The sequence below is a fragment of the Megascapheus bottae genome, chromosome 16 (assembly GCF_031878675.1).
Source record: "Megascapheus bottae isolate mThoBot1 chromosome 16, mThoBot2.hap1, whole genome shotgun sequence".
Classification (NCBI taxonomy): domain Eukaryota; kingdom Metazoa; phylum Chordata; class Mammalia; order Rodentia; family Geomyidae; genus Megascapheus; species Megascapheus bottae.
The window spans coordinates 37,513,878-37,528,609 of record NC_143524.1 but is presented as its reverse complement, the minus strand read 5'-3'; the positions used below and the strand labels follow the sequence as shown (position 1 = coordinate 37,528,609).

General features: G+C 40.3%; 1 protein-coding gene across 3 annotated transcripts; it reads right to left on the bottom strand.

The window, feature by feature from the left end:
• Positions 1-8,424: 8,424 nt before the first annotated feature.
• Positions 8,425-14,356, bottom strand: Zbed5 (zinc finger BED-type containing 5). 3 transcript variants are annotated; one of them, XM_090348147.1, is made up of 3 exons: positions 13,888-14,356; positions 11,972-12,087; positions 8,425-10,731 (listed from the first exon to the last, which is right to left on the bottom strand). In XM_090348147.1, the coding sequence occupies exon 3, from the start codon at positions 10,494-10,496 to the stop codon at positions 8,493-8,495; it is 2,004 nt and encodes a 667-aa protein (XP_090204273.1). In that variant the 5' UTR covers positions 10,497-10,731; positions 11,972-12,087; positions 13,888-14,356; the 3' UTR covers positions 8,425-8,492. The 3 variants fall into 3 exon arrangements, with proteins under 3 accessions (XP_090204273.1, XP_090204274.1, XP_090204275.1); XM_090348149.1 differs by having other exon boundaries at positions 8,426-10,447; positions 13,888-14,355; XM_090348148.1 differs by having other exon boundaries at positions 8,425-12,087.
• Between the last annotated feature and the right edge of the window lie 376 nt (positions 14,357-14,732).

Here is a 14,732-nt window from a genome sequence, read left to right as displayed (position 1 = left end):
TAAATCTTTGAACACAAAGGATTGAACATAAAGCATTTTACCTTTTGAGCTAGACTCACAGCTTTCTTCAAAAAGTCAGAAGTACATTTTTTTTTTTTTTTTTTGCCAACCCTAGGCTTGAGCTCAGGGCCTGTCCTTGGACTTTCTCAATGCTAGGCTCTACCACTTGAGCCTCAGCACCATTTCCAGCTTTTTTCTATGTATGTGATAATGAGGAATGGAACCCAGCTCTTCATGCATGCTAGGCAGCACTCTACCACTAGGCCAAACTCCCAGCCCAGAAGAACATTTTGCCATCATAGGTCATGATCCCCTTTGATTCACAACTAAATTTTTTGAAGGTTGTCAAAATGATATCGTTTCCTATTTTTGTGTAATTAAAAATAAACTACACTGTGTGGTTCCCTCAAATTCTTAGTTCTCCTGCATTCTTTATTCTGTTTTTTATTATGGTATTGGTTTGGTTGGTTTGGATGTTTTTGTTTTTTCAGAGATCATTCTTTTGGATTGTGAAATGACTTTGTTTTCCTCGCTTTGATTTGGTAGTTTGTTGGTATATACGTTTTCCCTTTGGCTATAGGAGATTAGAAAAGATAAGTTTTAGTCAACAAGGCAGCCAAGAATTTTACCATTGATATCTTATTTGTTTGTTTTTGTGCCTGTCAGGGGCGTGAACTCTCAACCTGTGCACTATCCCTGAACTTTTATACTCAAGGCTAGAACTCTACCACTTGAGCCTCTGCTCCACGTCTGGCTTTTTTATAGTCGTGGGTGGCTTCAAACTGCCATCCTTGGATTGCATCCCCCTGAGTAGTTAGGATTATAGGCATGATCCATCAAAGCCATTTCTTACTTGTTTCTCAAGCCCATTTGGATTTATCACAGACTTATGACCTCATTAAAAGAATGAAAGGAGGGGCTGGGAGTTTGGCCTAGTGGTTAAAGTGCTTGCCTAGCATGCATGAAGACCCGGGTTCGATTCCTCGGTACCACATACATAGAAAAAAGCCAGAAGTGGTGCTGAGGCTCAAGTGGTAGAGCTCTAGCCTTGAGAAAGTCCAAGGACAATGCTCAAGCCTTGAGCCCAAGCCCAGGACTGGCAAAAAACAAAACAACAAAAAGATACAGTGTTATCTTGTTTTGTTATTCTGGCTTACACTCCCAACCAAACCTGAAGCATTTTTATTTTTATACTCTAGTAACCACTATCTCTTCTAACGGAGGGAAGGACTCATGAATGAGCCCCAAGCTCAATAGTAGGAACAACACTGAGTGATAAAGATTAGTCTCTGGGGAAGCATTGTTTTGCTTAGTTTGCTTTCTGTTTTGAGTTCCTTGATACCTCATAAATGTCTGTGCTCTCTACCCTTTATCTAATCAGCCATAATAAAATGTAACTGCCAACTGAAGTATGTAGTATGTTTATAGGACTGGCAATGTAACTCAACTGTAGAAAAAGGCCTAGGTCCAATTCCAAGGACCTCAAGGAAACCGTATTTTTTGTAGTCAGTAAAAAACAGGTATTTAGTATAATAGCAACCAAAATTCACTTTGCTATATATAGTTCTGCCACACGATTTTAAAATTTCCCTTTCAAAATTGATCTGCTAAAGTCGGGTAGTGGCTCAAGCCTGTAATCCTATTCAGGAAACTGAGATCTGAGGATCACAGTTCAAAGCCAACCCAGGCACTAAAGAATGAGAGACTCTTATCTCCAATTAACCACTAGAAAACGGAAGTGGGGCCATGGCTCAAGGGGTAGTGCAGAAGCCTTTGAAGAGCTCAGGGGCAGCACCCAGGCCTAGAATTCCAGCCCCGGAATCCACAAAAATAAAAATAAAAAATAAAATTTAAAAATACAAAATTGACCTGCTATTTTCTACAAAGCCAGTTATTATTCAACCAATGATAATATAAGTTATTTTCAGTAAGTCATCATCTACCAATAATTTTTAGAAGTCATTCTTCCAAAATCATTAGAATAAGTGTGTTCCGAATAATTTTTATATGTACCAGAACATTGCCTTTAATGCCTTTTCAAGTTGATAGGGGAAAAATGAGGTTTTCTGTATTTTAATTTCAATGCAAAAAATTTTTTTTTGTTTTTTTTTTTGCCAGTCCTGGAGCTTGAACTCTGCCTGGGCACTGTCTCTGAGCTTCCTTTGCTCAAGGCTAGCACTTTACCACTTGAGTCACAGTGCCATTTCTACCTTTTTCTATTTATGTGGTACCGAGGAATTGAACCCAGGGCTTCATACATGCTAGGCAAGCACTCTACCACAAACCACAAAGTCACATTCCCAGCCCTAGTTGTTGGTTTTGTTTTAAAAAAAAAAAAAAAGAAAAAGTTTGGATTTTGTTTTGTGTTTTTTGCAAGTCCTGGGGCCCGAACTCAGGGCCTGGGCACTGTATTTGAGCGTTTTCAAAGCTAGCATTATAACACTTGAGCCACAGCATCATTTCTGGCTTTTTTTTTTTTTTCTGTATGTAGTACCAAGAAATCAAACTTAGGGCTTCAGTGCATGCTAGGCAAACACTCTACCACATGGCCACACTCCCAACTCCTGTATTTTTTGGTCTTTTCTTTTACTGTGTATCAAACCTAGGATGCTGTACCTGCTAGGCAAGTGTTTTCCCACTGTGTTACGTCCTCTATCCCAAGAAATGTATTCTTTATCTAATTTATGTAATTGTAACCCTTTTGTAGGTCACTTTAACAACATAAAGATTTAAGACAGAGCTGGTTAAGCTATAACCTGAGAAGGAATATCAGTGTGTGAGAAGTAATGCATCTACTATCTGGCAAAAGTAACAGTAACCTCTCTGTACATTACCCCAACAATAAATTTTTTTAAATGATTTAAAAAAAAAAAGAAAAATTTGCTGATGGCTCATGTCTGTAACCCTAGCTACTCAGGAAGCTGAGATTTGAGGATCACGGTTCAAAGCTAGACCAGGCAAAAAAGTCTGTGAGACTCTTATCTCCAATTAACCACCAAAAATGGAACTGTGGCTCAAGTGGTAGAGTGCTAGCTTTGAACTAAAGAGCTCAGGGACAGTGTTCAGGTCCAGAGTTCAAGCTGCATGACACCCTTCCCCCCCAAATAAGAAGAAAGATTAATTTCTAGGTGTTTATTCTAACACCCTTCAGTCCTGTTTTTACTAGGAGCACATATTGAAACACTGTGGGCTTTGTTGTCAGGCAGATGTGACTTGGAATCTTGTTTGCTGTTCATGTACTTTTGAAACTGGATAAGCAACTTGAACACTCTTAGCCAGTGGGAGATGCCTTCTAAAGTTGCTCATAATGATCTTTGTCTCCTGGTATTTATGCATTGTGTAATACCCTCCCTGTGAATATGGGCTGGATTCAGGAACTCGCTTTTAATAAATAGAAGATATTAAAAGTAATGGATGGGGCTGGGAGGTTGGCCTAGTGGTAGAGTGCTTGCCTAACATTCATGAAGACCTGGGTTTGATTTCTCGGTACCACATACATAGAAGAACCAGAAGTGGTGTTGTGGCTCAAGTAGCAGAGCACTAGCTTTGAGGAAAGCCCAAGGACTTAGGCCCTGAGTTCAAGCCCCAGGACTGGCCAAAAAAATAAAAAATAAAAAAGTAAAAAGTAATGGAGCCTGGTGCTGATGGGCTCACACCTATAATCCTAGCTACGCAGGAGGCTGAGATCTGAGAATTGTGGTTCAAAGCCAGGCAGGAAAAATCTTTGAGACTCTTATCTCCAATAAATTTCTCAGAAAAAGCTGGAAATGGAGCTATGGCTCAAGTGATAGTGTTTGTCCTGAGCACAGAGGCTCAGGGACAGGGCCCGGGTCTTGATTCAAGCCCCAGAACAGGCAAAACAAAAACTGTTAAAAAAAAACAAAAACAAAATCTTGAGGTCCTGTGCTGGGAGTTTGGCCTAGTGATAGAGTGCTTGCCTAGCATGCACGAAGACCCAGGTTCAGTTCCGCAGTACCACATAACCAGACAAAGTCGGAAGTGGTGGTGTGGCTCAAGTGGTAGAGCTCTGGCCTTGAGAAAAGCCAAAGGACAGTGCTCAGGCCCTCAAGTCCCAGGGCTGGCAAAAACAAAAAACAAAACTTGAGGTCCATCTTAGTGTATCTATTCTAATCTGCTCAAATACTTTATTGCTTAAGGAGTGTTAGACTCTTGTGCATGTAGGAACCAAGTGAGAACCTCTAACAGTATTAGTAAGAATCTGAACTGAAGCCTACAACAGACCTACAACACTGTATTTGTCTAGTTACAACAGCCTTTATAGTAACTTGTTTCTAGAAAGTATAGTTTGTTGGAACTCCATAGAATACCCCTGCTCTCCCTTAACCCCCACCAAAAAAAAAACAAAAACAAAAACAAAAAAACCTTTCTGAAAAAAAAAATTAGCTTAATTGTGTGTGTGTGTGTGTGTGTGCGCGCGTGCACACACACACACACGCCAGTTCTGGGGCTTTTGACTCAGATTCCTAGTACTTTCCCTGAGCTTCTGTGCTCAAGACAATCACTCCACACTCCACTTCTAGCTTTTTGGTGTTTAACTGGAGATAAGTCTCACAGTCTTTCCTGCCTGGGGTTGGCTTCAAATCTCAATCCTCTGATCTCAGTGTCCTGAGTAGCTAGGATTACAGGAGGGAGCCATTGGCTTCCAGTTTAATTCTTGATGACTGCTGTCTGGGTGAACTGTGGTGCATTGATAGCTCATATATATATTTAAAAGGTAATTAAAAAGTGAGTTGTTACTAAGGTAAAGGTATCATATTCACTGATGCCTCTTAAAATAAGTACCTAAAGACAAAAAATATAGTGAATCAGGAAAAAAAACCCTTTAAAATAATTTCAGATTCTACTGTGGCAAGGTAGTGAATAAAGTGTGGGTCAGTTAGGGCTTTTAGTTTCTCTCTTTTCTGGCTTTGCTCTCTCTTTGTATGTTGGATTTATCCACAGCAGGTAATCAGGAAAGACACTATTTCAACTACCACATATATAGGACACTATCTTCCTTAAAAATAAATACTTCTCCTTTCCACTGTCCCCTCCTCACAAAGCCATACTGTCTGTGCTTTTCACTGGGCTGTATTGGGTCATATGCTAATATTTCTTGGCTAATTCCTACGGTTAGATTAATACTATACCCTAAAACAGGATTACATTCAGATTCTTAAAATATTTCTGGCAAGGGCAAAGGCTCAGTGTTTTTCAAACAGTAGGTTACAGCTCAAAAATGGAATATGGAATTGATTTTACAGTCCTAATCATCACCCATGAGATCATGTACAATATATTTGAGACATTATACACTCAGGTTTAGTAGTTTTATGAAACTTTAATGTACATACATACGGATTATAACAAATGTTTCTTCTTATGGATTGGAGTAATAAAGTTTGATAAGCATTTGAGTCTAATGCTCAACAAGCATGTATGGGATGAAAAGACTAGGTAGACCTAACTGAATATACCCTTAAATATTTTCTAAATTTCAAAGTATGCCTTCCTTCCAGAAAGGAACTTCATTCCTTCCATCTATGAAAGTGGAACATAACAACAATGAGGTAATTTGCAAATTTTACCACTTGGTTAATCATATCATGGTGGAAGATACACTAAAAAGGCCTTGGATTTAAAAAAACTGTACACTTCAAATAACTAAGCATCTAATCCTTACTTAAGTTTAAATTTGATCTTAACTGACAAGAACTTTAGAAAACATTCTTTAAATAAATGAACTAAGATCTAGAGAGGGGAATGAACTTAATCTTAGGCAGTTAATTAGTTGCAGAACACAACTCCCTTGATACCCAGAATTTTTTCCATTGTGCTAATCAACAGTGCAGTTATACTAACTTAGAAAAAAAATAAAAACTATGCGTAAACGTTTTTCCACAGCTAATGAATCCTTTCACAAATTATAGGTGAATTACATTTTGGGGAGTACACCTACATTTCTAAGTCAACAGAGTTTATGGAAGAAATGCTGTTTCTGAAAACCTATAGCCTATACCTTATATACTCCCTTTTCTGTTTAAATGAGGTTAAGGATCATAAATTTAATCTTACATACTGGTATAGCATGAATACTATTTCACTTTTGTGTATGTGTCCTAGGTTTTGGTGCTTGAACTCAGGCCTGGAAACTGCCTCTGAGATTTTTGCTCAAGGTCAGTGCTCTATCACTTAAACCACAGCTCTCTACTTTTGGCCTTCTGGTGGTTATCTGGAGATATGAGTCTCACAGACTTTCCTGCCCAAGCTGGATTTGAACTGTGATCCTCAGAACTCAGTCTCCAGAGTAGCTAAGACTACACTCACAAGGCCAGCTGATATTTCACTTTTTAAACTAGAAAACTAAAATTACCGAACTTTTTTTTTTTTTGCCAGTCCTGGGCTTGAGCTCTTACCACTTGAGCCTCAGCACCACTTCCAGCTTTTTTCTATGTATGTGGTACCGAGGAATTGAACCCAGGTCTTCATGCATGCTAGGCAAGCACTCTACCACTACGCCAAACACCCGGCCCCAGAACATTTTTAAACTAGAAACTTGCTGAGTTTTAGAACTGACTCCAAAAGAAGCTATACCATTGTGACATCCTTAAGTATGCATACTAGTAGGGCAAGATTAATGTCAAACAGCCCTTATTAGATTAAGAGTGAAAATTCATTGAATTAAACATAACCAGAACTTTACTGCATCATGCAAACAAAGGAAGGGAGGCTGTCATTTGAGGGTGCTATGAAAATACCACATAGAATTCAAGTAGCTTTGTTATGAAGGGAAACCTCACCAATTTCTTCCTTTAAATTCTTTTTTTTTTGGGGTGTAAAGTCTGTCAGAGGCTTCCTTCTACTTCAACGTAAGTTTTAGTAATAGTCTCAGTGATACTGTCTCAGCAGGCAAGAAAGGGAGGTTGGCACTGTTGTTACTTTGCTTTAGTTTTTATAGAATAGGAAAGCCATTTAAAAGGCAGTGTTTAAGCATAAAACAACAAAACCAGAAATCTTCTCATCAACATTCACTCATGGTAACTGTAATAGAATTTGAGTAATTAGAGTTTGCTGCCATCCAATAGGGTGAAGTAAGACTCTCCTCAGAGAAAACTCAAATTAAAAGTAAAAATTTTGGAGTCAAGTTTAACTGGACATGGCTAGACATAGCAGAGGACATATGGACACTTATTGCTGATCACTCACTGATAAGTCATCACATATATTTTAATCTTTAAAAGCACTCTACAAAGGTGTAATTATAATTTTACAAGTGAGATAACTCTAATCACAAGAAAATTTGGTGCTAAAACAGGAACTTAACTCATGTGTCATTAATTTAGGCTACAGTATACTGACTTTGCAATAGTCTATGGAGGAACTAAGAAATTATTTTTCCCCCCAGAGCTGAGGACTTGCCAAGCAAGTGCTCTTCCACTGAGCTAAATCCCCAACCCCAAGAAATTATTCTTTATATTTCCCCTCCTCTGCAATTCAGTTCAGATCATAGAACTATAACATCCTCAGTGACGTCTATAGAATGATCTCACTGAATTCTACTTAGCAGATTAACTGAGCAAAACAAAAGCCCCCAAACCCTAAACCCCCAAAAGCATTGTGTATATGGGACATGGTGACAATCAATAAAGTAGGAGATTCTTTTTTTTTTTTTTGCCAGTCCAGGGCTTGAGCACTGTCCTTGGACTTTCTCAAGGTTAGAGCTCTACCACTTGAGCCTCAGCACCACTTCTGGCTTTTTTCTATGTATGTGGTACTAAGGAATCGAACCCGGGTCTTCGTGCATGCTAGGCAAGCACTTTAACCACTAGGCCAAACTCCCGGCCCAAGTAGGAGATTCTTATTTCAATAGTTTGTTAGGTCATCTTCACCAACATGTTTTTTCTTTGTTTTACTGAGCATCTCTTTTAGTAGAACCTTCTCCTAGAAAATGGAGTCACAGAGGTGGATAAGACTTGCTAAGAACTGAGACTAATAACATGGAAGAATCATTAGTCCAACAGAATTTATAATTCAGACAGATATATAAAATACAACAGTATAAAACAGAATCAAAGCAGAAAAATAAACAAAATTGAAAGCACTTAAGATAAATTAAGTCAAAGTACTGAAAAGCAAATGAAGTTGTCAGAAAGCAAGATGAGGACAGTTTTCTGAGACCTGAAAGCATCAGACTGTACTATGCTTTCAGAATGTCAGAAAGTTTCATGAGAGTGGAGTGTGGCAGGGCAAGCATTGCTAGAAATAAGGGGTAGGATTAGATTTTAAAGTGTTATGGAAAAGAAGTAGAACTTTATTTTGCTGATCACCATTTCCAAATTTATAAGCCTATTTCTGAACATAAGGAAATAGCAAGAATAACATGTTTGAAATTGTGATTTAGTTTTCTTAAGACTCCAAATACCAGAAATAAAGTAAATCATCTTTTATTTTCATCTTACATTCGGTTATCAAGTAACATGCAAAACGTTATTTTAGTGAGAACAATGTTTTTGTGTCTTTTTATCACATATCCGTTTAATATTAGGTATAATGTTGCTAAGTCTAATCCGCATATGAGGTGCAGCATCAAGTCTTTTCCTGTATTTTGTTTTTGTTGCAGCATAATATGAAAACCCTGTTTCACATAGGTGCATCGTAGCAAAAGGAAGAAGTACACGAACTGCACGTCTTGCAATGCTTGGATATTCTTGAATCAGGCCACTCCAAAAGTCATTTAGAGAAAGTTCACTGAAATTCTGTTTTACTCGGGAATCAGATGTTAAATCAATTAGGCTCTCATAGTCCCGTGCTACTAATGAGACTGGTTTAGTCATTATTGTAAATGGATTTCTGACCCAAGCATTATTGTCATTTGTTATAGGAAAGTATTTTAGAAGAGTACAGTGTAAACCCTTAAGATGCTGCATAATGGCACTGCAAATATCTTTATCAACTGTAGAATTAATTTCAGCCAAAAAGTCACTGAGTGTAGGAAAACAATCAAAGTTTTCTTCTTCCACAGATGAGGCCCAAAATTCCAATTTTCTTAACAATGAGGACATTTTATCAAACACTGTAAAAACTGTAACATTTTTCCCTTGCATTGACAAATTAACCTCATTTAATTTAGTAAAAATGTCAGCAAGATATGCAAGTCTAAGCAGCCAAGAGGAATTTGTTAAGCAATCAGACAGTCGAAAAGCAGAATCCATGAAAACCAAGAGTTCACGACGAAGCTCAAAAAGTCTTACAAGAACTTTACCTCGAGAAAGCCACCTTACCTCTGTATTTAGAAGAAGTGCTGTGTGTTTTGCACCCATTTCTTCACATAAAACTTTTAGTAGTTGGGATTGATGTGGTTGAGCTTTAATATAATTGATGATTTGTACTGCTTGATCTAGCACATCTTTTAGAGATGTTGGCATTATCTTAACTGCAAGTGCATGTCGATATAACAGGCAGTGACTACTGGTGCTTTCAGGAGCCACATATTTTATCAAGGAGACAGCCTCAGCAATTTTCCCATCCATTGCCCTAGAAGCATCACTACAAACATCGACACATTTTCCCCATTCAATTTCATGTTTCTGCATAAAATTGTTGATGCAGTTGAATATTTCCTCACCAGTAGCATTACTTTGCAAAGACTCACATAAGAGTAAGTCTTCCTCAATAGACTTATTAAACCTATAACGAATAAACACAAGCAACACAGCAAGCCCTGAAACATCAGCTGATTCATCTAGTTGCAGTGAAAACCCATCACAAATTTTCAGTCTACAAACAAGCTCTTCTTCAATGTCAGCAGCTAGATCTTTAATTCGACGTGCAACAGTACTGTTTGAGAGTTGTACAGCATCTATTTTTTTACTGTATTGTTCATCAAACATCCGCATCACCACATCTTTTGCACAAGGTTTGATAAGCAACTCTCCAATAGTATGAGCCTCTCCACTCAGGGCTATATGGTAACTTACATTGTATGATGCCTCTGTAGCAGTTTCATTATCTGTATTGACAAGTCTGGGTGTTGGGAGTTTACTATTTTCAGGTGAATCAAGATGCTGCTTGAAAAAGCTTATGTCTTTGTCCTTATATGCAGCATGTTTAGTTTCTAAATGTCTTCGAAGCTTACTAGGTGCTAAAGAACTATTGGATAAAATTTTCTTACATAACACACACTGAGCATGAGGTGCATCTCTATTTCCAAAGTAAGTAAATCCAAATGACAAATAACTTTCATCATATTTTCTCCTTTTTGGTTTCTTACTAAATGTTATTTTGTTGGAACTGGACATAAATTTGACCCTGGTAAGCTCCCCTTCTGGCTTTCTAGAAACTGAAGGCTGTAATTGTTCATCTTCACTTTGTAATATTCCAATTTTTTGATTGCTTGATTCAGAGACAATTTGGTAACAAAAAGATTCTACTTCTTCTTTAAGACTTCCTTGTTTTAGCAAAAGATCCATGGGCAATGAGTTTGTAGTACAAAACATAGTTAATTTAATATAAACAATGCATCATAAAAGTGTTGAAATTTTAAGACAGGATACAAAGAAGAGAGATGATATATACAGTAATAAATCAGTTAATTTGTAAATGCTGCCTATGCATCAATGCATAGGATGGAACATCACACGTTCGCTTATCAGGAGATCCTTCATGCGACTTCCTGGTGCTCTCAGGTATGGCACACCTTTCTTTAAGGTAGATTATCACATAAACATAAAGCTACAGAAAAGAGTTTAGTAAGCTTAAACTTATATTTAAATAAGCTTCTATCGAAATAAAGTATTACAAAAAAAGTTGTTGGCATCAAACTTTTTCTCAAAACAGTCAGTTAAGAGAATATTAATATGCTACAAAAAATATGGGAAGCATTGCACCAAGCAATAACTACGAGTTGATGGGCATATTTTAAAGGAAAAGATCTTGCCGGTGCGGTGGCTCATGCCTGCAATCCTAGCTAGTTTAAAGCCAGCCCAGGCACAAAAGGACCTGAGACTCTTATCTCCAATTAACTTCTAGAAAACAAGACGTGGGGCTTGGCTCAAGGGTAGGGGAGTAGCTTTGAGCTGAAGAGCTCAGGGACAGCGCCCAGGCTAAGTGCAAGCCCCATGACTCACAAAAAAAAAAAAAAAAAAGAAGAAGAAAAAGAAAAAGATCTTTGGGAGTTTATCCTATGTCAGGGGTTGCAAACATTTTGGAAAGGGTCATATAATGAAGTTTTGATTTTGTGGACTATCCAGTTTCTGTTCAACTACTCAACTCTAGCTGAGGCATGACAGCAGACCATGAACAACAGATAAAAGAACAGGCCTGGGTGTGTCCCAATAAATCAGCATGGCTATAATTTACCAACCCCATATAATATCTCTTGTAGCATTTTGGTAAGCTGTAGAACCAAAAGGTGGACTATTTCTCTAGAGTAAAAAATTACATATGTTTACATTGTCCAAATTAAGACTCCTTTAAAATAATGTATGTTTTTACTGATTACTCCACTGTGCTACAGGTGAAAACTTAATCATGGGCTAAAGGAAAGATAAACTTTCATTTTAATTACTTTTCATGTAATAAAAAGTTATAATAAGAATAATGCTGGGCTGGGAATGTGTCTTAGTGGTAGAGTGCTTGCATGAAGCTCTGGGTTTAATTCCTCACTACCACATAAACAGCAAGAGCCAGAAGCAGCACTGTGGCTCAAGTGGTAGAGTGCTAGCCTTGAGCAAAAGAAGCTCAGGGCCTCAGTTCAAGCCTTAGGACTGGTAAAGAAAAAAAAAAAAAGAGCCTCTAATGAATACTATTTAAGTTTGAAGTTAAACTTTGTATTAAAGTATACAAATTGTGTCTATGTAAATAGAGCTAGTTTTGATTTAAATTTCATAATCTAGCTATACTTGATTATATGTTCTCATCATTACATCTTCAATAAAAATAGTTCTTCTATTAGTAGCTAGAGGATAGATACCTGAAATGAGAGGTATTATCTTCTGCAGTTACACTTTCCACCTTGGCAAATTGAAATGCAGACTCTTCAAAAGAATAAAATTAAAGGATTGGGTAGGAAGATAAATAACCAAAAGCCTAGAACGAGAAAAATTAAAATTACACATTTTAACAAGCAGAACTAATTACAAGACAACCACATCACATTTTAAACCTAGGCAGTACAAATGTTTCTTCAGTGAAACACAGCTCTTAGATTAAAACACAAGATGCTTAGCATTTAGTAAAGTATAAATGCTACTATTGTCATCCTGCTTAAAATTCTAACAATTTAACAGCTTTCAAATGCTTCTTCTCCCACTATCTTCATAAAATATGTATATTAGCTGGGTGCCAATGCCTGAGAATCTTGGTTCAAGGCCACACCAGGCAGGAAATTCGGTGGAACTCTTAAATTAACTACCAAAAAAAAGCTGGAAGTGGAGCTGTAATTCAAGTGGTAGAACACTAGCTTTGAGCAAAAAAGTTTAAGGACAATACCAGGTCCTAAGCTCAGGACTCAGGACCAGCCCAAATATATATGTATGTGTGTGTGTAATTTCCCCAAAATAAAATCTAATTTTAAGACGTACATCTCCACTTCAAGGTTTCTAAAATTATGCATGTGTTAGATGCCTTTGGCCATAACCAGATTTGTCTTCTCAATAACCAATCTCGGGTGGGGGTGGGGGGGAGGGAAATGGGGGCCAAGACATGTGAAAGGGTATCAATGTATGGGAATTAATGCACCATCTATCTGGCAAATATCATGTAACCCTTCTATTAATTACAATAAAAAATATATGAAAAAAAATAACCAATCTCTATAACTGTTTACTGAGTAATCATTATTTACTATGTGCCAGTAACTACACTCAATTCCTCACACAGATGAACTCATCTAACCTTCAAAGGGGCAAAAACCAGGGGTTATATTAAAAAAAAAACAAAACCTCCACTTCAGAGATGACACCACCTATTTTTTAAGTGAGGAATCAAGAACAGAGACCCCAAAGTTTGCCTGCATGGCTCACGTGCTATATTACTTGTGAGTCCCTCAGTGAAACAAACAAACAAACAAACAAACAAACCCAATCTGGTACCAGGAATGGGGCCGGGCTGGGATCTGATTGGACAGTTCAAATGCCAGAAAAAATCAGACTGGATGCCAGCCGCAGGGGTTGTCGTAAGGACAGTACGTTCTTTGACAACCCAATCTGGATTTAGAGAGCAACCCAGCAAGAAACTTGGCGGAGTCTCTGGACCATCTGAAAAGATCCTGCGGGCCTGGAAACTGGCGGAAGCTGTTTTCAGGGGGTGCGGAGAGCGGGCTCCATCCCCACCTCTCCTGGGGCGCTTCTCCCAAATCTCTGAGGGCTAAGAATCGGTCCTCCCGGCTTGGACGTTTGGAGGGAACTCGGCCCCGCGGCCCCGGTCTCTCGACCCGGCTCCCCAACGTGGCAGGCAGTGCCGGCCGGGGAGGGTCGCCGGGCCCAGTCCTACAGGCCTAGGCGGGTGGATAGGACAGCCCACCCGGCCCCGAAACGCCGGTCGGCACGCCCCAGCGGACGCGCGGCCCGCGCCGGCCATGCCCCCCTCCGCCCTCCTCCCCGGCTCCGCCCCGGCACAGGTGCGCGGCGCCCGCTGCGGCGGCGGCCCGGGCCGGCTTCCGGTCCCAGCCCATCCCCGCCTCCGGGACCGACGGTTCCTCTGACGACCTGGAGATCATCTGCGCACCCCACACCTTTCCTACTTCCTCCGCACTGGAGGCTGGACGTGGCCGCGGCTGGGCCACCCGGCAGCACCGCGAGCCCCAGCTCAGGCGGCGACCGCCATTTTAGACAGTGCTGAAGGCAGCAGCCATTTCAGAGCGAACCGCCTGTAGCCGCTGCTCCTCACCTTCACCGAGGCCTGCACGGGGGTCAAAGAGCCAGTCGTCGCGGACTGGAGGGGGTGGGAAGGGAGAACGGAGACAGGGGCGAAGGACGAAACAGGGAGGGAGGATGTGGGGGGCCGCGGGGGTGCTGTCAGCCCGGGGACACCGCCTAGACCACCTCCATAGACAGCCGGGCCGCCGCTGGCGCCGTCCAGCTCCGAAGGTAAATTTGGCACTCCGGAGCAGCCCAACTTGACAGTCACCGTGAACGACACCGCCGCGGCCCAATCAGCGCCAGAGATGCTCCCCGCCACCAATCCACGTTGAGAAGTGGGGCGGGATCAAAGGAAAGCTCCACACTAGGTTGAGGCGTCGCAGCCTGCGCGCTGGGCCTGTGAGCCTGCGGTGATTGTTCTCCCACATCTTCGAACCGCTTTCGGGTCAGGACATAGTTTCGAATGTAGATTCCTGGGGACGACCCGGAGAAGTTAGCGAGCCTAGCCGACCCGGGGTGAAGTCTCCGACTTCGATCGCTTGCGGGGATGGGCGTGGATTGGATTAGGAGAGGCCTAGGGCGGGAGCGCGCGCATCCCGGCCTTGGCTCCAAGCCTTGGCGACCTCTTTGTTACTCCTGGGCGCTCTCAGGGTTGGGGAAGCCCGGGACCCCGGCAAGCCTTCCTGATGTCCTCCTGTTGAAGAGCTAAAAGAAAAAAAAAATCGTCCCCATTCTGAAGCAGCAACCGGTTTTTGTTTATGTAAACTGTGAGGGACCCAAAAGTGCACATAAATTAAAGAAACAGAATTGTGGTGCCCTGTAAGTCCCAGGAACTGACCTGTCTGTGTTAAAATTAACCAGAACTCGTGTAAA

What these genes read in the sequence shown, in the direction of transcription:
- Zbed5 (XM_090348148.1), bottom strand. Translation starts at nt 10,496, where the DNA reads ATGTTTTGTACTACAAACTCATTGCCCATGGATCTTTTGCTAAAACAA.